The sequence below is a fragment of the Rana temporaria genome, chromosome 5 (assembly GCF_905171775.1).
Source record: "Rana temporaria chromosome 5, aRanTem1.1, whole genome shotgun sequence".
Lineage (NCBI taxonomy): Eukaryota > Metazoa > Chordata > Amphibia > Anura > Ranidae > Rana > Rana temporaria.
The window spans coordinates 404,793,404-404,821,022 of NC_053493.1; the positions used below are offsets into that span (position 1 = coordinate 404,793,404).

The 27,619-nt window shown below is 42.3% G+C and overlaps 1 protein-coding gene across 4 annotated transcripts in view; it reads left to right on the plus strand.

Annotated features, from left to right (window-relative positions):
• The window catches only part of KHDRBS3 (KH RNA binding domain containing, signal transduction associated 3), a 207,764-nt gene that overhangs the window by 66,279 nt on the left and 113,866 nt on the right, over positions 1-27,619 (plus strand). For all 4 annotated transcript variants that reach the window (XM_040355004.1, XM_040355003.1, XM_040355002.1 and 1 more), the window contains exon 2: positions 9,261-9,434. In XM_040355004.1, coding sequence (XP_040210938.1) covers positions 9,261-9,434 — 174 coding nt within the window. The remainder of the gene's footprint in view (positions 1-9,260; positions 9,435-27,619) is intronic.

The window sequence follows — 27,619 nt, forward strand, 5'->3', positions numbered from 1 at the left end:
TTCTGATCTCGGGGGTCATGGGGAAGCCCCTCTCATCCCTCTATTTGAGATTTACGGTGGCATACGACACGAACACGACGGGGACACTGACCAAATGGACTGCCGACATCCCGGATCTGGACGAAGAGATCTGGGAGGAATGTGTCTCCTCCTTTCTCCCGTCTATGATTGCCTCTAGAGACAGGTTCATTCAACTCAAATTTCTCCACAGGGCATACTACACCCCGCAGAGGTTGGCTAGGATTTACCCCTCACGGTCCCCGGAGTGCACCAGGTGCCTGGGAGACACGGGCTCCTTCATCCATATGGTCTGGTCCTGCCCTAAGCTGGATCAGTACTGGAGAGAAGTGGCAGGGGTCCTCTCGGATCGATGTGGGATAGAACTAGTCAGGGACCCAAAACTGTTCCTCCTAAGCTACCTGGGTGAGATTGAGGGAGACAGGTATACCAAACTGAGCATCACCTTTGCTCTGTTTTATGCTAGAAGGGAGATCCTACTTCGATGGCGGGGCTCTGATCTTCCCACTGTGTCCTCCTGGCTGGCCACGATCAACAGAGTGCTCCCACTATATAGGCTGACGTACGAGAGCAGAAACTGCCCAGCTAAATTTGAAAAGATCTGGTCGAATTGGATCGAGTCCCCTGGAGACTTGGTTGACTCCCCCCCTGCTGTGTCCTGAATACTGGGGGGCTGTGGGTGGCCGGGGTTCCCCGTCCCCTGCCCCCCCTCCCCGCCCGCCTCGGCGTGCGGTGCCTCCCCCTCCCCTTCCCCCCCTCGTCCCCCCCCCCCTCCGGGGGGGGGGGGCGGGGGGGTGACGGGGCGGCGGCCGGGGGACGCCGGCTGGCGATTCCCCCCGGGTGTCGGGTTTTTGTCTGTGTTGTCTGTCCCATTGTAGATGCTGCTGAACTGATTCCCCACCAATGTAGTCCTTTGTTTATGACATCTATGTATGAACTTATGCATTCTGAGTAAGCCTTGTGATCTTTGTACTGTCATTTTCATGTGTGTGTTATTGTCTGTTACCAAAATAAAAAACTTTAACTGTCAAAAAAAGAACGCTGGTGCCAGCGTTTTTTAGCATTTTTTAATCTATTGAAAAGAAAAATACACTGAAAAACGCTGATTAACCCTCCTGGCGGTATTCCCGAGCGTGACTCGGGGTGGATTTTTTGTGCTAAAATCGGTATCCCTGAGTCACGCTCGGGGTAGCTATGCAGAGCCTGCAGCGCGCGCTGGCTTACCTTGTTCCTAGATCCAGCGATGCCACCGCGCTGTGTGAGCGAGCCAGACCTTGCTCAATTCACACAGTGTCCTCCTGTGCCGCCGATCTCCGTTCCCTGCAACGTTACGACACACGGGGCGGAGATCGGCGCCAAATTCAAGGTAAAGGTAAACAAACACAATACATACAGTATACTGTAATCTTATAGATTACAGTACTGTATGTAAAAAATACACACCCCCCTTGTCCCTAGTGGTCTGCCCAGTGTCCTACATGTACTTTTATATAATAAAAACTGTTATTTCTGCCTGCAAACTGTATATTGTCCATAGCAACCAAAAGTGTCCCTTTATGTCAAAAATGGTTTTAGAGCAGCTAGAAAACAGCGATAATAAATTATAATCACTTGCAGAATTGTGCGATAGCGATTTGTGGGGAAATTCGTCATAAAAATAAATAAATAATGACAGCGACAATTCTGCAACTGAGCAAATTTCAGTGATTTTGAGTTGATTATTGAATAATTTTTATTAGAATTATATTATTATTTGTTATAATTATTTATTATATTATAATTTTGTTTTTAAAAAAAATGTCATACCCGGGATGCCTACTAGACTCTTGTTTGGACAGATTTAAGTGAGTTATTCCTAAGAATTACAGGCCTACAGTATAAAACGCCAAATTTCCTCGCAAATAATGGTACCGCTTTCAGCATCTTTTTTCTGAAAGAATCATACCGCCAGGGAGGTTAAAGCTATTGCAAAAACACTAAAAAACGTTGAAAGGCTCCCTGCAAAGCTACTGGCGTTTTTTTATAGCTTGTATCAGCTTCAGTGTGCATGGAACCTTAAAGTGTAACTTTTGTTGGGGAAAAAAGCAATGCCCTTTAGGTAATCTATGTACACTGCAAGGATTTTAACAAACATTGTTGCAGAATTCTATCTTTTTCTGTTCTGAAGAAATAGCTATTGGTTCACCGTGTCCTGTACTGACCAATTCTGAATGAGAGGAACTGGTTCATTATAATCACCCAGTACACTCTCAGTGTTCTGATGAGGAAAGTTTCAGGGTCGGCATTCTATTAGGAAGTATTAAACCCCTAGGAAAAATCTCATGAAAAATAACATTTGGGCAAGAGGTGTCGAAAATCTGACATGTATCTTGGTGCAGAATTCTGGGGAAATCGGTAAGCCAGTCACACAAGCAGAACCTCAGCTTCCAGTTTTCCTATTTTGGCTTATCTAGTGTCCACAAAACTGCAGATTTTTATTACCAGTTTTATGTTTTTTTTTCTTTCTTTTACCTCTATGATTCCAATCACCTGAACTCCATAATAGTAGGCAATGAGGTTGAAGAACTAAAAATGGAGAGTGCAAACCAGTGGCGGCTGGTGCTCCAAATTTTTTTGGGGGGGCGCAAACAAACTGAAACAAAACCCCCACATAAATTGCAGCTGCTGTGCCATCAAACACTGCCACTGTGCCCATAAAACGCTGCCACCAAACGCAGCCACTGTGCCCATCAAACGCTGCCACTGTGCCCATCAATTGCTGCTACTGTGCCCCATCAGATGCTGCCAGTGTGCTCATCAATTTCCGCTACGGCGACAAATTCAAAGTGACGTAAATATACATCGATTTTCCTGTCGGTGACATTCTGCCGATGTATATCCTGTTGAGCCGGTGATCTGACGATATGGTTCCGGCTATCGAGATGGTTCCTGTAAGGACTGCGCAGACGCAATCCTTGCCGACGGAAATCACCGAACCTCCAGGGCGACATGGAATTTGAGGTAAGTGGCCGGTCGGCCTCACGTCCTCGCTTCGCTCGGACAGCTCGCTACGCTCGATCGGCCTCCTGGCTCTTTTTTTATCATCCTCCAATCCACGGCAATGTTAAAGAATGAGCCTGGATGCCGGCCGAGGTTCGGAGATTTCCGTCGGCAAGGATTGCGCTTGCGCAGTCCTTACAGGAACCATCTTGATAGGGGAACCATACCGACAAGTCACCGGCCCTTCAGTGGTTATACAACTCACAGGGCTAGTGATGAGCAAAGCTATCCAGAAATCAGGAAAACGCACCCACCATTCTTGGATTTGCATAAATGTATGTACGCATATTCTTCCAGTCATCAGATTATCCTACAATTTGTTAACAATTGCCTAAACCAGTTACCATCGATCTGCACGTAAGTGTTCATGCTAATAGAAAAACGAGCAAACCGGGGGCTCCCATTCTTCTACTACATCTCATTTTAAAATGATTCTAGTTATCTATTTATTTATTTCTCTGTTGTGTCTTAACTTACTAAAGAGTAGAAAACGATCCAAGACAATGGCAAGCCTTTTATTGAAGTATCGAGTTACATAGCAATCATCACAGAAAGCTTTGACACATTTCGCACAATTGGTGCTTACTCATCAAGCTGTAAATGTGCGAAATGCGTCAGGGTGCTCTGTAATGATTGCTAGGTTAGCATGGTGCTTCAATATAAAGATTGCTGGTTTCCAAATGCTACCGTATTGGAACATTTTTCTTTGTTGCTGCTGTGGAGAAGATATATATCGGGTTTCCCCCCCGGGAGTTTATTTAAATCAATATATGTGTCATAGGCTACATTTCAAGCATGTACATTAGGTGTTCCTGTTGTCATTACACATAACTATTATCTGCTCAGCATACTGCTGTGTGTGGCCTAATTTACTCTTATTTTTTATTTTATTTTTTCATTCTTTATTTATAGTTTTTTTTTAATTATAGTACAAAATAGGTTAAATATGGATAAGAAGACAATAAAAGGAACATTTGACTTGGCCATAGATAATGGCAGCACATATTCTGTTCATTTGGAGACTAGTCATAGTGTATGTTAGAGCTTCAGATCTAAGAGAGCCTGGATACAGGGCATTGCCAACAATGTACACTTATGGGGCTAGATTCAGATAGGTTACGCGGATCTAAAGATCCGCGAACCTATCTGATTTACGTTACGCCGCTGCAATTTTAGACGCAAGTGCTTTAGTCAGAATGCACTTGCCTGTAAACTTGCGGCGGCGTATCATAAATCCCCCGGCGGAATTCAAATTCCGCGGCTAGGGGGCGTGTAAAATTTAAATTGGGCGCGTCCCCGCGCCAAACGAACTGCGCATGCGCCGTCCGTTAAAAATTTCCCAGCGTGCATTGCTCTAAATGACGTCGCTAGGACGTCATTGGTTTCGACGTGAACGTAAATTACGTCCATCCGTATTCGCGAACGACTTACGCAAACGACGTAAAAAATTCAAAACTCTGCGCGGGAACGATGGCCATACTTAACATAGGATACGCCGCATATAGCAGGGGTAACTATACGCCGGAAAAAGCCGAACGCAAATGACGTAAAAAAAATTCAAAACTCTGCGCGGGAACGATGGCCATACTTAACATAGGATACGCCGCATATAGCAGGGGTAACTATACGCCGGAAAAAGCCGAACGCAAACGACGTAAAAAAAAGCGCCGGGCGGTCGTTCGTTTCTGAATCGGCGTAACTCCTCATTTGCATATTCCTCGCGTATACAAACGCAAGCGCCACCTAGCGGCCAGCGTGAGATTGCAGCCTAAGATCCGACAGGTGTAAGTCACTTACACCTGTCGGACCTTAGGGAGATCTATGCGGAACCTGATTCTATGAATCAGGCGCATAGATACGACGGCCGGACTCAGAGATACGACGGCGTATCAGAAGATACCCCGTCGCATCTTCTTTCTGAATCCGGGCCACTGCCACTAGACTGAGATGATGATCATAGGAAAGAAATACTGTATTTATCGGTGTATAACACGCACCCAAATTTTAAGAGGGAAGTTTAAGGAAAAAACTTTTAGGAGGGAAGTTTAAAGTGGATGTAAACCCAGATAAAGACCAAAGTCCTTGCTTGAGTGACAGGTTATTTACATATCTTGTGCACTAGCTTGCAGACATGCACAGCTTCTGTAAAGTGCAAAATTCACACCCCCCTCCCCTCTCCTCCTCTCCTCTCCCGTCCAGCTCTCCCAGGATTGGCTGTCTTTCCTGTGTTTTGATTAAACGTTTTCAAAATATGGGGTGATCCACAGTTCAGTGTAAACAGCCATCAGAATATACATAGACAAGAAGCTGTGCATGTCTGCAAGCTAGTGCACAATATATGTAAATAATCTGTCACTCAAGCAAGGACTTTGGTCTTTATCTGGAAGTCTGTTTTATTTCACTGAACAATAAAAAGAGGATTGCTCAGTAGTGTTGCTCACGAATATTCGCATTGCGAATATTCGTTACGAATATGGCATATTCGAATATTCGCGAATAACTCGAATTTCGCGGCCAAAATTCGCTATTCCGAATATTCGTATTTTTTCAAATTTATTTTTAAAACAGATCACATCCTATCGACGTCTAAAAGCATTACTGGTATGATTAGAGACCCTGGGCCGAGTAGCTAAGCTGAGGCGATCCTTTTATGTTGCCGAATATTCGCAATCGCGAATATTCGATTTCCGAATATTCGCAAATACTTTCTCCGCCCTTCTTTTGCATCAGAGCCAATCAGAGTTCTCCTACCACAGTTGTCAAAATTTCGCAATCAATTTCACATTCGCATTAGCAAAATTTCGATAAAATATCACAAATATTCGCGAATACTTTCTCCGCCCTTCTTTTGCATCAGAGCCAATCAGAGTTCTCCTACCACAGTTGTCAAAATTTCGCAATCAATTTCGCATTCGCATTAGCGAAATTTCGCAAACATGTTTTTTTGATAAAATATCACGAATATTCGATTTTAGCGAATATTTCACGAATATTCGTCTATATATTCGTGATATATCGCGAAATCGAATATGGCGTATTCCGCTCAACACTATTGCTCAGCGCTGGATTAACTCTGTGTGGCAAGACTGGACACAGATGATAGGAAATTGTATTCTCTACATTGTGACATAAAAAAAAAAGATTTGGGTTTACATCCACTTTAAATGCCTATCAATGCAGCCTTATCAGTGTCCATCTACAGCCTTGCCCATCCATCTGCAGCCTTGCCCCCATCCATCTACAGCCTTGCCCATCCATCTGCAGCCTTGCCCCCATCCATCTACAGCCTTGCCCATCCATCTGCATCCTTGCCCCGTGTGCAAAAAACGACAAGGATATGGACAGCCGCACTCCAGTAACTTGAAAAAGACGTGCCCTTTATTGGGTACAGGAAAAAATACACTACAGGTATCAGCACACAGTGGGATAAACAGCTGACACGTTTCGCATTGAGTGTCAATGCTTAATCATAGCTATGCATCCTTGCCCCCATCCAACTGCATCCTTGCCCCCATCCAACTGCATCCTTGCCCCCATCCATCTGCAGCCTTGCCCCCATCCATCTGCAGCCTTACTCCCATCCATCTGCAGCCTTACCCCCATCCATCTGTAGCCTTGCCATCCATCTGCAGCCTTACCCCCATCCATGTGTAGCCTTGCCATCCTTCTGCAGCCATACCCCCATCCATGTGTAGCCTTGCCATCCATCTGCAGCCTTACCCATCCATCTGCAGCCTTGCCCCCATCCATTTGCAGCCTTACCGCCTTGTCATCCATCTGCCGCCTTGCCCCCATCCAGTGTCAATTTGCAGCCTTGAGGGAATGAGCACCGCCGCGATACACATAGCCAGATGTCCTGTGTACTCAGCTCCCCACGGCTCGTCTCGCAGTCCTGCCCCTTGGCCTGGCTCCTATGATGGACATAACAGGCTTTGGGCAACTTCTGCTATTGTTGTGCATTTGTTCGGAGCATGCGTGTTTGTACTTTTGGATTTTAGTCCGACAGATTGGTGTTCACACGATCAGATATTTCGATAGAACACATGTTTTGTCGGACAATTTGAGAGCATGCACAGCCAACATTTATTGTCGGAAATTCTGACAACTATTGTCCAATGGAACACACAGACGATTGTCCGACAAAACACGTCCGCCGTCAATTGTTGTCGGAATATCCAATCGTGTGTACGGGCCTTAACTGTGGTCTTAAGTTAATAAACAAACATATATAACATTCCACAATAATTTGGTAACAAGGTGAAGTGGACACAACACTAGCAGACAGACAGAAACAATAGGCGACACAATTTACACAATTAACAATGGGAATGCACACCTAGGAGGCACACAATGGGAGAGACACAAACTTGTGTATTCTAGACAAGTCATCAGAAGACAAACAATGTTCCAGCAGTCTGATAAAGTGGAATTAATTTACCTTCATAGATTTCTTGAGGGATCTTGTTGATAACTATTTCTGTACCAAGTGAAGGAGCCTTTTCAACTCAATCTGCAGGAGGGCCACCATATTTCCTCTGTCCATTAACCTGTACAAGATTAATATTGCACCTTCCATCCAATCCAGAAGGGAATCTTTATTGTCCTTATTCAGAGAAGTAATCCCAAGCCTCACTCTCAGCGTCCATTAGGTTGTTGTCCAACATTAGATAATGATCTTCTCTCTCCATGGGCCATAATCAGTGGGTAGGAGGCAACTGGGCGTATAGTTCCTGTCATGATCAAAGCATTCAGAATGTGTACACCTCCAGCCACTACCTCTGCACCTAAATGGGGTAGACGTGTGGGGGGGGTGGCGGTAAAAGCACAGCTCAACCAATGGGTTTTATCATTCCCTAGCCACCAGGTGGCTCTAAGCTTTGTGAGGCCTTAGGTAAATCTGGGAAATGAGGCCCCATTCACATCCATAATGGGAAAAATAATTCAAGCGATAAAAATTAACTGTATAAATTGCATATGTTAAGAGTTTTAAATTCTATGAACTACGAATTCACTGTTTATAGTATTTTCTCTAACCAAATCTTTAGGCAAATTAGGCGGCTGTGAGGCCCCTGTGGGGACGAGGCCTAAGGCGACTGCCTAATTTGCCTAATGAGAGAGCCGCCTCTGCTAGCCACTAGTGTGAACAAGCTCTTGTTCTGCTCTAGGCCTAAGAGCCGGTTCACACTGGGGCAGAACGACTTGCCAAGCGACTCGGCAATGCGATCTGCCCACGACTTCAGAGACGACTTGCAAAATGACTTCTGTATTGAAGTCAATGCAAGTCCATTCCAAAGTAGTACAGGAACCTTTTTTTAAGTCGGAGTGACTTGAGTCGCTCCTATTAGGACAGTTCCATTGTACAGAGCGGAGTGCGACTTATCAGGCGACTAAGTCATCTGACGAGTCGCCCCTGTGTGAACCGGCTCTTAAAGGGTCACTAAAGGCAGAATTTTTTTTTTTAAATAACAAACATGTTATACTTACCGCCACTGTGCAGCTTGTTTTGCACAGAGTGTCCCTGAATCCGGTCTTCTTGGGTCCCTCGGCGGCTGTCTCGGCTCCTCCTCGCAAAAGCTTTCTACCTTCATGCGAGCGAGCTTGCATGGTGGAAAGCTTTTGCGAGCGCGCTCCTGTGATAGCCGCCGACTGTATCACTCGGCCCCGCCCCCGGCGCGCCGCGTCATCCTCTGTGATTGACGGCAGCGCCAGCCAATGGCTGCGCTGCTATCAATCCGTCCAGCCTAGCCAATCAACGGCCAGGCTGGGAACCGAAAACGATCACGTGGACGCGTGCGGGACTTTCGAGGGGTCAGGTAAGTAAAACGGGGGGGCGGTACCGTCGGATGTTTTTTCACCTTAATGCATAGGATGCATTTAGGTGAAAAAACATTTACCTTTACAACCCCTTTAAGATTGATTTTTGTTTCAGCTGCAAAAAGGATACAAAAAGTAGCTATTGAAACATTTATATTTCTATGATATGATATGAATAAGTACAAATGTTTTATTTATTTTTGTTACAGGATTGCAAACCCATTCATTGTTCTATGTAAAGATGCATGTATTTATTTATTCTAAGTGTCATTCTAGGCTTTCCATAGACATTGATTGTATCTCGTTTCTTTGAAAATCTGTCAGTTTTGGTGACTGAGTCCTGCTTTGGTGACATTGTGTGACTTACAATGGCCTTTGTTATGTCACAGATCAGCTGAAAACTTCATACGATGCCCCTCCAAGCAAGACTGACTCACTTCCTGAGGAAGGCCTCAAATCAGGCACACTTGACAGCACTCAAGAGGCCACCAAGACCCAACAGCAGCCTCCTTTAATCAAGCATGCAGCGAAAATGATTCTTACACTGCTGGACTCCATTACAGGTGACCACCGACATCATGAACATCATATTCTCTGTGTGCCAGATACTGAATGTTTAGCCTCCGAAACACAATGTCTTGCTGGGAAAATGTCATTTACTTCCATTACAGGGAAATACAGAACTGCATTTAAAGAACTTTAGGCATGTACTCAATGTGGTATTAACCCCAAAACCAAAAATGTCATATAGCAAGGAAAGGAGGATGGGATTGTAACGGTGCTAGAAACAAATACAGTAAAACCTTGGTTTGCGAGCATAATTCGTTCCAGAAACACGCTTGTAATCCAAAGCACTTGTATATCAAAGCATTTTTTTTTTTACAGGGTATAAAAGAGAAGAGAGGCGCCTCTAAGTGTAGCAATAAGTTGCTAAATGTTGTACCTTCATCAACCACTTCATTACTGGGCACTTAAACCCCCTTCCTGCCCAGACCAATTTTCAGCTTTCAGCGCTGACGCATTTTGAATGACAATTGCGCGGTCATACAACACTGTACCCAAATTATATTTTTATCATTTTTTCCCACAAATAGAGCTTTCTTTTGGCGGTATTTAATCATCACTGCGATTTATTTTTGCGCTATAAACATAAAAAGACAGAAAATTTTGAAAGAAAACACAATATTTTTTACTTTTTGTTATAATAATATCCCATTTAAAAAAAAAAAAAAAAATTTCCCTCGGTTTAGGCCGATACGTATTCTACATATTTTTGTTAAAAAAAACCGCAATAAGCGTATATTGATTGGTTTGCGCAAAAGTTATAGCGCCTACAAAATAGGGGATAGATTTATGATTTTTTTTTACTAGTAATGGCGGCGATCTGCGTTTTTTTTTTTTTTTTTTTGTCAGGCCTGCGATATTGCAGTGGACATATCAGACACTTTTGACACAATTTTGGGACCATTCACATTTATACAGCGATCAGTGCTATAAAAATGCACTAATTACTGTATAAATGTGACTGCCAGTGAAGGGGTTAACACTAGGGGGTGAGGAAGGGGTTAAATGTGTATCCTGGGTGTGTTCTAACTGTGTGGGGGGAGGGGACTGACTGGGGGAGGTGACCGATGCTGTGTCTTTGTGTACAAGGGACACAGATCGGTCTCCTCTCTACCTGACAGGACGTGGAGCTCTGTGTTTACACACAGAGCTCCACGTCCCTGCTGTCACCGCCGATCGCGGGTACCTGGCGGACATCGCGGCCGTCAGGCACACGCATCGGCTCCCGAGCGATGCGCCGTGCACGTTGTTTCCCCGCTGCGCGCCCCCCAGCGGCGCGCATGGAGAATGACAACAACAGGACGTCCAAAGACGTCCACTCGGCACTTGAGAGCCGCGCTGTGGACGTCTTTCGTCCATAGCGCGGATCCCAAGTGGTTAAATGTAACCATATAGCTACACTTAGAGGCTCCTCTCTTCTTTTTTATACTCGGCTGTGACATGACGCTACTCTTATATAAGACATCGCTTGTATATCAAGGCAAAATGTATTAAAACATTTTGCCTGTCTTGCAAAACACTCTCAAACCAAGTTACTCTCAAACCAAGGTTTTACTGTATATACAGTACAGACCAAAAGTTTGGACACGCCTTCTAATTCAAAGAGTTTTCTTTATTTTCATGACTATGAAAATTGTAGATTCACACTGAAGGCTTCAAAACTATGAAGTAACACATGTGGAATTATACATAACAAAAAAGTGTGAAACAACTGAAAATATATTTCATATTCTAGGTTCTTCAAAGTAGCCACCTTTTGCTTTGATTACTGCTTGGCACACTCTTGGCATTCTCTTGATGAGCTTCAAGAGGTAGTCACCTGGCGCAGCACCCCATCACTCTCCATCTTGGTCACATAGCCCTTACACAGCCTGGAGGTGTGTTTGGGGTCATTGTCCTGTTGAAAAATAAATGATGGTCCAACTAAACGCAAACCGGATGGAATAGCATGCCGCTGCAAGATGCTGTGGTGCCATGCTGGTTCAGTATGCCTTCAATTTTGAATAAATCCCCAACAGTGTCACCAGCAAAGCACCCCCACACCATCACACCTCCTCCTCCATGCTTCACGGTGGGAACCAGGCATGTAGAGTCCATCCGTTCACCTTTTCTGTGTCGCACAAAGACACGGGGGTTGGAACCAAAGATCTCAAGTTTGGACTAATCAGACCAAAGCACAGATTTCCACTGGTCTAATGTCCATCCCTTGTGTTCTTTATCCCAAACAAGTCTCTTCTGCTTGTTGCCTTTCTTTAGCAGTGGTTTCCTAGCAGATATTCTACCATGAAGGCCTGATTCACACAGTCTCCTCTTACCAGTTCTAGAGATGTGTCTGCTGCAAAAGGTGGCTACTTTGAAGAACCTAGAATATGAAATATATTTTCAGTTGTTTCACACTTTTTTGTTATGTATAATTCCACATGTGTTACATTCATAGTTTTGATGCCTTCAGTGTGAATCTACAATTTTCATAGTCATGAAAATAAAGAAAACTCTTTGATTGAGAAGGTGTGTCCAAACTTTTGGTCTGTAATGTATTTAGACAGTATATATATATAAAAAAGTATATTTTTATTACTACAAACATATATGTAAAGGTTCAATAAAAATTGGTTGTCTGAGCATATACTGGAAATGGTGGGTCGCTGGTTTCCCAAAATTAAAAAAAATGGTGGTCACAGTGAAGTGTAATATCCCTACATGTTTCATCAAAGTGGCTTCCTCAGGGGATTTATTTGTGGCACCACCAGTCCGTAATCCAGCTCTGACATAGAATACAAAGACAATTACCGTGGAACCTCGGATTGCGAGTAACGCAGTTAACGAGCGTTTCGCAATACGAGCACTGTATTTCTTAAAATCCTAACTTGGTTTGTGAGTGTTTTGCAAAATGAGCAGGATTCAAGCCAAAGTGGTGTGCAGTACCGCATTTGTCATGAGGTGGGGGAGCGCGGGAGCTGAGTGGAGCTGAACGGCGCAGATCGTAGCCGATAAATGCCGTTCTGAGCAGTTCGGAAATAATCGTAAAGACTAGGCCGTTCCCGAGCTTTTCCGATGTTTGCAGAGGTCAGCCTTTTCGTGTGTTCCCAAGGCTCTCCGGCGCCCATCCACCTCTGGCCACATGCGGTATTGCATGCTATTGAAGTCAATGCGGAACAAATTATTTTCGTTTCCATTGAATTCAATGGGGAAACTTGCTTTGAAATGCGAGTACTTTGGATTACAAGCATTCTCCTGGAACAGATTATGCTCGTAATCCACGCTTGTTAACCGTGTTACTCACAATCTGAGGTTCCACTGTAATTGTCTTTGTATTCTATGTCAGAGCTGGATAACGGACTGGTGGTGCCACAAATAGGACCCTGAGGAAGACATTTTGGCGAAACATGTAGGAATAGGACATTTCACTGTGACCACCATTTTTTTGAATTTTGGGAAACCAGCGACCCACCATTTTGAGTATATGCTCAGACAACCAATTTTTATTGTTTAAAAATGTTTATTTTTAATCTTTTGACAGGGAAAAATTACTTTTTTTATGATTACCGTATTTATCTGCCTATTATGTGCACCGGCGTATAGCGCGCACCCCTAATCTAGACCTGACATTCCTGGAAAAAAATGTTTTATTACTTACAGTTTTGGTGTCTTGCCCGATGTCCATCGGCGGCCTTGTCCGGTCCGGCGTCCTTAGTGGTGTCCTCCCCACTTCTCCCGCGCTGGTCTCTGAGCCGATCCCCGCTTCCCGCGCTGTGTTTGAACGCCGACATATACCGAGCGCAGTACACTCAGGCACGCTCGGCTTCTCTCGCATAACCGTGAGGGGAGCCGAGCCTGGCCGAGTACCCGAGTGTACTGCGCTCGATATATGTCGGCGGCCGCGTTCAAACACAGTGCGGGAAGCGAGTATCGATCCCCGCTTCCCGCGCTGTGTTTGAACGCCGCCAACGACATATACCGAGCGCAGTACAATCGGGCACGCTCGGCCATGCTCGGCTTCTCTCGCATAACCGCTCGGTATATGTCGGCAGCACAGTTTAAACTCAGCGCGGGAAGCGGGTATCGGCATATATTGCGCACCCACGATTTTGCCCTGATTTTAAGGGCAAAAAAGTGTGCGGTATACGCCGATAAATACGGTAGCTGTTTGTACAGTGTTAACCTTTTTTAGGCACATTACTGAAAATTCGAAACTAAAGCAAAATATTAAGCAAATATTGTCTAAATCCATCCATCATGTATTCTTCCTTAAAACTTGATGTGCTTTGTATATTTATTCCAGATCTGTAATCCAGTGTGAGACTTTTGCCTCTGGAATAAAGACCGCTCACTGCTGCTCTCTCTTCTGGTGCAGGGTGACTGGTCTTGTCTCCGCCCCCTTCTGTAGTTTTTTGAAGGCAGTCTGTAGTGGGTGGAGCCTGCTGGGCTCCACCCACAGTTCTGCCCTCTGTACAGTCTATGCAGAAAACTGTGATGATGTCACTCCTACTTTTTGATGGTAATATCTAGATTCCAAAAAAAAAAAAACATTTGGTGCACATTGTGTATATTCATATTCTTTGTGGCATTGAGGAATATATTTAAATGAATTAGACATGTGCATTTGTTTTCATCTGAATTTCGGGGATTTTCATGTTAGTTTTAACAAACGATAACAAATGTGCAGAATCCGAAATCCGAAAAAAATGCTTTATTTTAGTTTCGTTGCGACAACAGTTCGATATAGATAGAAGATTCGACATGAAGGTGACGTTGGTGATCTGTGTCTGTCTGCAGTTGAAAGTGCCTAACCTAACACTATTAGTCCAAGATTATTCGACATAGAGAGAAAAGATTTGACATTCTAGAGACATGAAGATTCAAAGAAGCAGCTAAAAACATACGATCGCCACGCGCGGACATTTATGGTCAAATGCTCCACCCATGGGCTATAGAAGAATTCTAATGTTGGTTGACTAGTAATAATAATTAATAAATATAATTATTACTAGTGTCATACAACATTAGAATTATTCTATAGCTTGTGGGCGGAGCATTTGATTGCGGCGTCGTACAGTTTAGCTGCTCCATCGAATCATCTTGAAACATTTGACAGACACCATAAGCCTTCAATTGACAGATTTTACCTTAATTCATTCGGATTTTCGGAAATTAATTAATTTTTCGGACGAAAATGAAATTCCAAAACAAAATATTTCAGTGTGCACATGTCTAAAATATGAAGGTTTTTTTTGCCCATTTTTTTGTTTGAATGCAGGACTATTTCCAGACATACCAACTGCAGGTTTCTTTCTGTCTCTAAAAAAAAAGGTAGGCTATTGTAGGTTATTATAACAATGCTTTGATCCAGGAAGTTGATCCAGCTGGGTAGGGGAGACATAGAATTGTTTCCTTCTGTATGGTAAAAGTTGCAAAGATTTTCCCATGGGTTACTCATAACCAACAATCAGGCCTCGTACACACGACCAAGTTTCTCGGCAAAAACCAGCAAGAAACTTGCTAGGTTTTTTTTTTTGCCGAGGAAACCGGTCATGTGTACATTTTTTGACGAGGAAACTGTCGAGGAACTCGTCGAGCCAAAAAGAGAGCATGTTCTCTTTTTCCTCAACGGGAATGGAGAAAATTGGCTCGCCGAGTTCCTCGATAGCCTCAAAAGGAACTTGACGAGTAAAACGATGTGTTTCGCCCGTTGAGTTCCTTGGTCGTGTGTACGAGGCCTCAGAGCTGTACCTGTCTTGTTGGAATAAATCTCAATGGTGATAAATCAGATATGTGGAGAGCACTGTGGAATTAGGCTCAAGTAGACCAGTGGTTCTCAACCTCAGCCCTCAAGTACCCACAACAGGACGTGTTTTCCAGGTTTAACTTTATCTTGCACATGTGCTTTAACCGCTTGCCACCCAGGCCAATTTCTCTCCTACGTGTAAAAATCATACTTTTTTTGCTAGAAAATTACATAGAACCCCCAAACATTATATATGTTTTTTTTTAGCAGATACCCTAGAGAATACAATGGCAGTCATTTTATCTCGCACGGTATCTGCACAGCAATTTTTCAAACACATTTAAAAAAAAAAAAAAAAAAGTTTCATTCTGTACAAAAAAAAAAAAAAAAAATAAAGTTAGCCCAATTTTTTTACATAATGTGAAAGATGAAGTTGCGGCGAGTAAATAGATACCTAACATGTCACGCTTCAAAATTGCACATGCTCGTTGAATGGCGCCAAACTTCGGTACTTAAAAATCCCCACAGGTGACACTTGCAAATTTTTTACTGGTTACATATTTTGAGTTATAGAGGAGGTCTAGGGCTAAAATTTTGCTCTCGCTCTAACGTTCGCGGTGACACCTCACATGTGTGGTTTAAACACTGTTTTCATATGTGGGCGGGACTTATGTATGTGTTTGGTTCTGCGTGCGAGCACATGGGGACAGGGGCACTTTTTTAATGTTATTTTTATTTATTTCTACTTTCTACTTTTTAATTTGACACTTTAAAAAATAAAATAAACATTTTGCTCACTTTTATTCCTATTACAAGGGATGTTTACATCCCTTGTAATAGGAATATGGCATGACAGGTCCTCTTTACAGTGAGATATGGGGTCAGTAAGACCTCACATCTCACCTCTAGGCTGGGAAGTCTGAAATAAATAAAAAAAAAATTATTTCAGCTTCCCAGCCGAGGCGGCACCGTTTGTTTGAATGCAGAGGCAGGGCGTGACGTCATAACATCACGCCCAGCCTCCAACGATCATAGAGTCTCCAGCAACCATCTGGTCCACTGGAAATCTCTATGGTAAACATCCGGGGCCAGCGGAAGGGGGGTGTCCCATCTCACCACCTGTAAGAACGATCAAGCGGCTGACCAGCCGCTATGATCATTCTTATGGTGTAGGGAATGGCTGGCTGAAAACATTGATATCTGAATGATGCCTGTAGCTGCACCCATCATTCAGATCCACCACAAAGCCCAGGAAGTCATATGACGACCAGTCGTCGGCAAGTGGTTAAATCAGATTCAATGGCTTGGTATTTTGGACAGCTATTTTATCTGAGAGAAATTCCTAAAACTTGGCCTGTTGGGGGTACTTGAGGCCGAGGTTGAGAACCACTGAAGTGGACTACATAGAAATTTGATTAGGGTCAATTGAGTAAACAACAGAAGTACTTCTGCATATAGAGATTTCCTTCCCTCTCCTCCTCCTCTAGGTCATGCCCTAGCTCTATTTTTTTTAAGTTTAGCTTGTCCCTGTGTTTTATAAATCCATGTGATATCATGACCAGGCTTGTAAAATTCTTACAGGCACAGCTTTAAATACTTTTTTTCCATTATAAATTATTTTACATTCATTTGCAATTGACTTTGAATTTGCTAGAGCCTTCAATCACTCCAGGATGTGTCGCTTTTCTAGCACAGCCCCTTCCTCCTTGCATATAAATATATGCTTCTCTTCTGGGAGTATCTACATAGTGTCATAGTTAGTCAGGTTGAAAAAAAAGACACAAGTCCATCCAGTTCAACCGTAAAAATAAATAAAATAAAAAATATCATACAATCCCATATACCCAATTCTATACACACAGTTGATCCAGAGGAAAACGAAAAACCCCAGCAAAGCATGATCCAATTTGCTACAGCAGGGGGAAACAATTCCTTCTTGATCCCCCGAGAGGCAATCGTATTTTCCCCGGATCAACTTTACCTATAGATGTCAGTACTCAGTTATATTCTGTACATTTAGGAAAGTATCCAGACCTTTCTTAAAGCAATCTACTGAGCTGGCCAGAACCACCTCTGGAGGGGGTCTGTTCCACATTTTCACAGCTCTTACTGTGAAGAAACCTTTCCGTATTTGGAGATGAAATCTCTTTTCCTCTAGACATAAGAGTGCCCCCTTGTCCTTTGTGTTGACCGTAAAGTGAATAACTCAACACCAAGTTTACTATATGGACCCCTTATATATTTGTACATGTTGATCATATCCCCCCTTAATCTCCTCTTCTCAAGAGAGAATAAATTCAGTTCCTCTAATCTTTCCTCATAGCTGAGCTCCTCCATGCCTCTTATCAGTTTGGTTGCCCTTCTCTGCACTTTCTCCAGTTTCCCAATTATCCTTTTTGACTGTCTAGGCTGGCCCAGCATCTTTGTCCCTTGTCTTACATCACTGGAGTTAATGTCGCTGCTAGAGGAGCAGTGAAGGAGAATGCTTTAAAGTTGCCATTCTCAACCAGATTTCCATGGAACTCTAGGGTTTCTTCAGAGGTTGCTAGGAGTTATCAAATGGGAAGAAAAAAATTGTATTTTAATGGTGCTGATTATATAAATAATGATGAGAAAAAAATGTATTTTTAGTAAAAAAAAATGTATTTTTAGTAAAAAAAAATGTTTTTTAATGAGTATTAAGTTAAAAGACATCAACAGTAATTCTCCAAAAAAAAGGGAACATTGTCTTTTTCTGGACAATAACTGTTGATGTCTTTTAACTTTATACTTATTAAAACATGTATTTTTTTACAATTTTTTCACATCATTATTCATATAATCAACACTGTTAAAATCCCTTTTTCTTCCCATTTGATACATTACCTTCCTGGGATGTGGTTCCAACTTTACTGGGTGCTCAACCATTAATCGGAAATAACCTTTTTGTTGCTAGGAGTTTCTTGAGGTGTGGTTGAGTGATCTTCAAATTGATGGTGTCGGTGCCTGCATAGTTCCAAGACCAAAACCAAATGTCAGAGCCAGCCAGAATGGCACTAATGATCTTTTTAGTTGTCTGTATTTGTGGCATTTTGACCACCACTGTAATGGGGCATTCTTGCCACCAATTTAAGCATTTTTCATACTGTCCACCAATGTATTGGTTTTCCCCAAAGCCTGAAAATTATTTCAAGGGTTCCTCTGGGGCCAAGGGTTGAGAAGGGCTACTATTGAGCATCACTTAGGTGACAGCCCTAAATCTGCTGGGGTTGCTTACGTCACATCCAAGATGGCAGCACACAACAGAAATCTTGGGTCTGTTGAGTGTCTATACAAGGAAGGCTTTTATAGGGATATCCATAAAATACATTCTATCACATACAGCAGTGGTTCTCAACCTTCCTAGTCCTGTGACCCCCTTGATAAATTTCCCAAGTTTTGGGGACCCCGAACAGTAAAAATATTTTCGTAGCATGGGTTGTCAGCACCCAACGCAAGATGAGCAATTTGTGCACCTAATCCACGGACATTTAGCGATCCCTGAGTCCCTTCCACTGGTACAGTAGTAAAACCCCTTATGATACAATTTAGGAGGTACCACTCTCTTTGTATTCCTTATTTCCATTTTATTTCTCTCTATCCTAATTTATTTTTTTATTTTTTTTCCATCCCTTTCTCTAGCCTTTTTTCTTATTCTTTCTCTTATGCTTTCTCTCCATTTTCTTTACCCCCCCCTTTTCCTCTGCCTTCCACGTATTATCTATTTTCATTCCTTCTGCTACTCCTTGGTTGGGGGGGGGGGGGGGGGATGGTATGAGTGGAAGTGCTGAGGGGGAGTTCTGATCAGCCAACTTAGGTGCTCTTGATCAAGGTCATCTTCTGATCTGAGAACTGTAGTAGAGACTTTTAATGGCAGCTTTAATCACAGGCAGTGTTATTCACTGTGTCTTCCGGCTTCACTGTGTCTCCGACTTTGTGGTGTCTTGTAGCAGTGACATCTATGCTGAAATCTAGCCCCTCCCACTTTACATTCCTCACCAGTCAGCTGACCTTTAGTCTCTGCCCCCAGCCATGCTTTGAACCGAATGGGCGGCTGCAAAGAGGCTGAGTGGGTGGCCCCAGGCTTTAGGGACAGTCCTGAAGGCTGGGAGAGCAGTGCGGGCTTCAGGAACAGCCCAGGATTCGGTGACCCCTGGAAATTTTGTTATTAGGCCCCCGAGGGGGTCCCGACCCCCAGGTTGAGAACCACTGACATACAGAATAATCTTATCGAAATATTGTTGCTGAAATAAATGATCTGATGGCAGATTCTCTTTAAGCCTAGCTGAAAAAGCAATCCACTTCAAAACCCGTACACAAGATGCATTGCCCGTTATCTGGAGATTCATGGTTAGTTTTGTAGACGACAGAACAAGAGATCCTTAATTACTGATTGAAAGGACAATGAAGGAGGTTTTCCCATTGTTAATCACCTTCTTGTACATGCTGATTACAGACATGATGAAAGTTCCTTGATTTGTTTGACAAGCATAATTCATTCTTAGATCGTTACTTATTTAGCGGGCAAAAAGCTTAATTTTCCTTTGAAGTCCCCTAATTCAGACAGGTGTTCACCACCTTCTACCTTTTAAATGGTTAATGAAGACTTTGAGACTTTCAGAATTATAGCTTCTTTTTTTTTTAATGAGTACAATCTGAACAGAACTAATCTCTTTTGGATCATTACTTCACCTAATCACAAAGTCCTTTTTCTTTTTTTTTAATTCAAATCCTGGCAGAGTTCTAATTGGCGGTTCTCTGGAGCTTGATAATTGCATACAGTATCAAGTCTTTTTTTTTTTTGCTATATACCTAATGGCCTCTGCAATTAAGGGAGAAATGTAGCTTAACCCCTCGGGCTGATCTTCCTGAAACAAATCATTGGAGTTCTCATTATTCAGTCATTAAGTATACCGAGTTTGTTTGTAGAGAGACATGACAGAAAATTTGTAATGTCTAGAAACTTTTGTCTTGGTCTCCTTGGTCCAGTTCAAAAGAAGTCAAAACTTCTAGTAAGCAGAAGTGGGATTTTCTTTTTATGTCTTTATGCTTACTTAGTTTCCCAACTTCTTCAGTAAAAAAAAAAAAAAAAAAATCTAGAAATTCCAGTAAAAGAAACAAAAAATGGCAATTAAAATTATAATTAAAAAACAAATTTTGCTGCAATATACAACTTTCATTTGGAGTTGTCCCCAGAGTACTTGTTTTCCACCATTTACTTCCTCTGAGGCCGGGCTGTCATGGACCCACCCCCAGCTTGTGACCGGATGGGAAGAAGAAGCAGCACAGTTTTGTACTTTTATTGAGTTAGGTTGTTACTGTTATATCAACAATTTTTCAACACTTTATATTTTCAAACTAGCCACAAACATTTATAACACAGACTTTCAGGCCCCATTCACACCTGAGCATAGCGTTTTCAGGCAGAAAGTCGCACAATTTTACCGAGATTTTGCCGCAATTTTTGTGAAGTTTTTTAACCCATTTTTGCCGCGATTTTGTACATGTCAAAAGGTCACCAATGTAAAAAGCAGAAAAACGCCCTAATCTGCCTAAAAAAAGTCCCAGAACTTGTTTGAGCTTCAGGCATTATAGAGCTTCTGTCTTCAGGCGTTTTGGAGTGGAGATGTGAACCATCTCCATAGAGAATATCAGATTTTTTCCCCTCCAGCATTTTGTAGCTTGAGGATTCAAGCTACAAAACGCTCAGGTGTGAATGAGGTCTAAAGGTGCCCCAGAAAGATCAACACATAACATACATTCACACCCCCCCACCTTTTGCTTTCAGAACTTCCTTGATTCTTCGTATCATAGTTTCAACAAGGTGTTGGAAACCTTCCTCTGAGATTTTGGTCCATAGTGACTGAGACGGAACGTCCCGCATTCCGCTTGAGTGCTTCTGTTAGTATATCGCTTCCTAAACCCTGAGAACATGAGTCCAATGGATCTGGCTATTAGACATGTGCACACTGAAATATTTAGTTTTTGTCGGAAAAAAGTATTTATTTAGTTACTCCCAAAATTAGTTTTTATTTATTTTGTTTCGTAAAAAAATGCATTTGTCCAAAAATCTGAATTAATTAAGGTCGGATCTGTCATTGAAGGCTTATGGTGTCTGTCGAATGTTCTAAGAAGGTTTGACAGAGAAGCTAACTGTACGACGCCGCAATCGTATATTTCCGGTCGAATGTTCCGCCTACAAGCTATAGAACAATTGTAATGTTGATTGATTTCAATGGGCAGGAGCGGTGGAGGAGCGGTAAACACACCGCTCCTTCACCGATCCAAAGACGCGGCTAGCTGGGACTGTTTAAATTCTAGCCATTTTTTCCAAATGCCCTGAAATCTTACTTCTGAGTTCCTTTGGAAACATATTAGTTCTTCCATTATCCTTGTTCTATCTATTTCTCTAAACCAGTCCTTTATCAATGGCATTTCCTTTGTTTTCCAATGTTTCGGGATTGGTGCTTTCGCTGCATTCAGCAGGAATGGAGTAAGTGCTGCTCTGTAGAACCCCCTTTCGCATGGAACAAACATCTCCAGGGGTCCAATTCTATTACTGTCCCATCCATTTTTTTTATTAGAGTCAGTGCTTTTGCCCAGTATGGCTGGATCAAGCTGCACTGCCACCATATATGAGCATGGGTTCCTTCCTTCCCACATTCCCTCCAACACAAAGGTGATAAATCATGATTCATTTTATGCATCTTGGATGGAACGTAGTATCACTTGGTCAATAGTTTATAATTCATTTATTTTATCCTTGTGTCCCTTGAGGTAGAGTGGACATAGTCCATAACCTTTCTCCAACATCTCCAGTACTAATTGGTTCAGTCCTACCTCCCACCTCCCCAAGGGACACATTGACCCATCATCCATAGAAGTTATCAGCAGCCTGTATGTTCTAGAGATCCCCTGTCTGTTTATCCTCCCTTGGTCAACTAATCTTTCCCATGGATTTAAACTACTGGCCAAACAAAGGGGTTTTGGGAGGGATTCTATAAAGTCTTGGAGCTGTCTGTATCTCCAGCCATCCCATGGTGTTGTACCATATTTTTCCCGTAACTCATCTAATGAGCAGAAGACGTTAGCTTTTAGGACGTCTCTTAATCTCAGTCGATCCGAGTTGGTCCATTTTAAATACAGTTTATTATTTTTCCATGTACAATTTGTTTTGTTCCGAATTAGTTTTTTTTTACAAATTTCGACAAATTCATTAATTCTTAAATACCTGAATTACCGAAAAACCCGTTTTACACATTTTTCGGAAATTTTGGTAAATTTGAATTGTTCTGAATTTGTTTTTTAACAAATTTCGACAAACTCGTTCATTCGTAAATATCCGAATTAATGAAATCCTGTTTTCCAAATATTCATAAATTTGAATATTCGAAAATTCGTACATTCATAAATTTGCACATTCCTAAATGCTTAAATTCGTAAATGCTTAAATTCGTACATTCGTAAATTCGTACATTCGTAAATGCTTAAATTCTTAAATTTGTAAATTCACAAATAAGGAAATCTGAAATAATAATGAACTAATAGTAACTTAACTATTACGAACTATTAAATTATTGGTATTGGCATTCCCTTTCAAATTTGGCTGTTAGTGAACTTAAGGAATACAAATTTATTCAAAGTTACAAATTATTTTCTGAAATAACGAATGTCGTTTTTAAAGGAATGGAACGTAATGAATTAATAATAATAAATAACAATAATAATAAAAACGTTTCATTATTATTATTTATTATTAAATGGTTCCGTTCCAATTGTTTAGATGTGGCATTTGTTATTTCAGGTAATTCGTAACGTTGGATAAATTTGTATTCGTTACATTCACTAACAGACAAATTTGAAAGGCAATTACAATACCTATAATTTAATAGTTAGTTATTATTTCAGATTTTCGGGTTTTTGGATTTTCGAATTTACAAATTTACGAATGTAAGAATGTATGAATTTACAAATTTACGAACGTACGTATTTACAAATGTACAAATGTACAAATGAACGAGTTTACAAATGTACAAATGTATGAATTTACAAATGTACGAATTTTCAAATTTACAAATGTACGAATTTTCAAATTTACAAATGTACGAATTTTCTAATTTACAAATGTACAAATGTACGAATTTTCAAATTTACAAATGTACAAATGTACGAATTTTCAAATTTACAAATGTACGAATTTACAAATTTACAAATGTACGGATTTACAAATGTACGAATTTATAAATGTACAAATGTACGAATTTATAAATGTACAAATGTACGAATTTACAAATTTACAAATGTACAAATGTACAAATGTACAAATGTACAAATTTGCAAATTTACAAATTGCATTTAATAACGAATGACCCAAAAAAAAAAAAAAAACGTATGAAACGAAAAACAAACAATTTTTTTGTCAGTGCACATGTCTACAAATTACATATAGAAACAAGATTTCTTTAATTAAAAATGGATTGAATATAGGTATTCCACAGAAGCTAACAGCAACTTATAGATACTGCTGCTTAACGCCCAGACTAATTCAAGTAGTTTATGTCTGGTTTTAGCATATAGGCTATTATAAGTTGTTTCCTGTGTTTTAATACTTTTACGGGCCAGCTGTGAAGGTACTTGGAGTATTTCATCCTAATAACCCATCATGGATTGTTATGTATGCTTTGGCAAATGCAACATCTGTATCCTAAGGTTTTAATCTTTTTGCTTCGTTGCAAACCTTAATCATACATTTTACTTTGAGTTAAGCTATTTGTCCAATGCCACAACCTAGTGCTACAGAATGTAATCTGGTGGATTAGTAAAACACAAATCCCGATACCCTTTCAACCTTGAAAATCTGATTAAAGATCTGAGAGCCATTTGTTAAAAAAAAAAAAAAAGTAATTATTCTGTCATATAATACGTAGTGCTGGATTTGTGGAAACGTACAGCGGGTTTTATGCAAAAGCGGTATGCTTTTACAAATACACAGGTTTATTCATACAACGTACTTTGGAGAACTGAAGCGTAGCAAAGCCTGATATCACAGTTAAATCTGAACTGCAGGCAAACTAAATGCAGAGATGAAATACATATCATAGTGGTTTTACTTGCAAAGGGATTTGCATTCCTATCCATCCAGTCCTAAGATTTACATAGCTAGGCCTCACACCACAGCCCTGTCTGCAGTGCCATCTTAATAGCATCATGGGCCCCTGGGCAAAGTAATGCTCTGGGGCCCCTTCCAGCGTCCCTATACAGGTTTGCCCATCATTGTGCCCGCTTACATCAGGTTCCGCCATCACAGTGTCCTCAGCCCAGTGTCCCCAAACATTGAGTGTGCCCCATCACAGTGTCCCCAAACTTTAGGTGTCCCCATATATCAGGTAAAACATGATAATTGAGCGCACTCCCCATCAATGTCTACAAAGTCACTACCTGGGATATATAGGATGGGATTGGGTAGGGAATGGGAACTGGAGAGGAATGAGTAAAGTCCCAGAGACAAGTGCTTTTGAGGAAATACTATAGTCCAACAAAATTTTCCACAGCACTATATGACTATAGCCTTGCTTTAGATGGCAGCCAGCTGACAGATGAAGTATGATCTGTAGAAGGACAAAGAAAGACAAAATGCAGCGCCTTCTAAGCGTAGCAAGTGAGTTTAATCGAGGCAAATAGTTAAAAGCATATGAAAAACCTACTCACATTACAGACGTAGGTACAAGCGAAAATAAGAGTGTCATCCGCGGAATCCCTGGAGACAGCACGATGTCCTAGTGCAGGCGGCGTGGAGATGTCCTTCCCTGTGCAGCAGCGGTGGCAGGAACCGAGGCACCCTCGGAACTAACAGGCTGAGGTCAGGTTTCCACTGTGGGCTGCAGTCGGCGTCACTTCCGGGCACCTGAAGAAGAGACTCGAAAGTCTCGAAAGCGCACACCTCCCGCGCCCGGAAGTGACGCCAACTGCAGCCCACAGTGGAAACCTGACCTCAGCCTGTTAGTTCCGAGGGTGCCTCGGTTCCTGCCGCCGCTGCTGCACAGGGAAGGACATCTCCACGCCGCCTGCACTAGGACATCGTGCTGTCCCCGGGGATTCCGCGGATGACACTCTTATTTTCGCTTGTACCTACATCTGTAATATGAGTAGGTTTTTCATATGCTTTTAACTATTTGCCTCTATTAAACTCACTTGCTACGCTTAGAAGGCGCTGCATTTTGTCTTTCTTTGCCCATACATCAGTTGTCCCCTATCACAGTTTCTCCATACATCAGGTGCCCCCCCCATCCCCCTTGTACCCACAGATCACAAATGTTGTTCCAACCTACAATGAAGGCATTTCCTCCTTCCTCTCCTGCGCTGAGACTGAGGTGAGTTCTCAGTCTCAGTGCCGACTCTCTTTTGCCCCCTGCAGGAAGAAGGAGACAGCTGAATCCTCTCTCCAGCAGAGGCCACCCGCTGCTCCTTTTGACAGGAGTAACATTGCAGTTACGCAACCCTTGTCAAAAGAGAGCGGCACAAGTGGACAAAGTTCCTCCCCAACACAGTGTCCCCCCTTTTCTTGGCCCTGATCATGGAGTCCCTATGCACCTGGGGCCCCTGGGTAGTGCTCAGGTGTGCCCATTCGTTAAGATGGCCCTGCCTGTCTGTCAGGGAAGGAGACCTGATTTTTCCTTGTTGCAGTTCAGTAACCCTTACAGGTCCTCTCACCAACCCCAGTGGATATAGTTAAAGAAGATGCAGCAGCAGACTGATGAGCTCATCCCTCAATCCTGCATCCCTCAGGAGGATATACAATGCCTCCTCACTGCCTGTCATGAATCGCTCTTCAAAGAGCAAAGCTAATTGGACTGAGCCCTTAGTTGTCAATAGGACAGCACAGCACTAACCTTCCTCAAACCTGTAGCCAGCAAATGAAGGGTGCCCTCTTGAAAATGTTTTAAAGTAACAGGAAACTCTGGGCTGTTGAGGATTCTTTGTGTAGCACCCTCTTAAATGGGCTGCTAGGCAAATTTAGTTTGCTTCTGCAGTAATTAAGGGAGCAGTGATTGCTTGACTTGGTCTGCTCAGAGCTCCACGGACTGAGAGTTTAATTGTTCCTCTGCTGCCTCTAGCAGACATCTCTAGAGCTTAGGGCAGGAGAATTCAAATATTCAGTCTGAATATTCAGCAGAGCCTAGCCAATCACTGGGGGAGAGGGGTGGCGATGGAGCTAGGCTGCTGTTAAATAGTCTCCAATCCTGAAGAGATTGTCTTTTTCCCCCTTGTTTGGATGGATCTGGGAGCTAAGAGGAGGGGGCTGCTAATCTTTGGGAGCCCTTCGGACTACCTTGCTAAAGACTGTACCTATGGACTAATTGTGTGCCAATAGCCTGTGAATGAAGCCTCTTTGTTTCATGGTTTCTAGCTGTGAACCGTGGTCTATTCAAGTCTGCCTCTTTTTGTGCTCATTCTAGTTCATGGTCCCCAGCTGTGAACCATGGTCTATTCAAGTCTGCCTCTATCTGTGCTTATTCTGTTTCATGGTCCCCAGCTGTAAATTTTGATTTATTCAAATCCGCCTCTATTTGTGCTAATTTTGTTTCCTGATCCCCAGCCAAAAACCGTGGTCTATTCAAATCCGCCTCTATTTGTGCTAATTTTGTTTCATAATCTCCAGCCGTGAACCATGGTCTGTTCAAGCCCATCTCTACGTGTGCTTGTTTTATTTCCTGATCCCCAGCTGTGAACCGTGGTCTAATCATATCAGCCTCTATTTATGCTCATGTTGTTTCATGATCCCTACCCGTGAACCACGGGTAGGGATCAAGTCTGCCTGTATTTGTGCTCATTCTAGTTCATGGTCCCCAGCTGTGAACCATGGTCTATTCATGTCTGCCTGTATTTGTACTTATTCTGTTTCATGGTCCCCAGCCGTAAAAATGTTGGTCTATTCAAATCCGCCTCTACTTGTGCTCATTTTGTTTCCTGATCCCCAGCCGAGATTTGTGGTCTATTCAAGTCCGCCTCTATTTGTGCTCATTTTATTTTATGATCCCCAGTCGTGAATCGTGGTGTGTTCAAGCCCGCCTCTACTTGTTCTAATTTTATTTCATGGTCACCAGCTGTGAACCGTGGTCTAATCATATCAGCCTCTATTTATGCTCATGTTGTTTCATGATCCCTACCCGTGAACCACGGACTGTTCACGTCTACCTACAGTATTACTACTGCTGCTAAGAGGTGTTTTGTTTTGGCATATCCGGCATCACTCTAATACTCCTTCCAAGTTTGCTAAGCAAATAAACCTGAAAAAAAAAAAAACTCCTAGACTGAGCCAGAGTGGATGGACTGTTGCTGTGTGCCTGGCTGCCTCTTCACTGGGGAAAGAACCTGTGTAATCTTGGTGGCCCCATCGAGGGTAGCGCTACATACTGTATGTTTTTGCCACTAACTGTAATA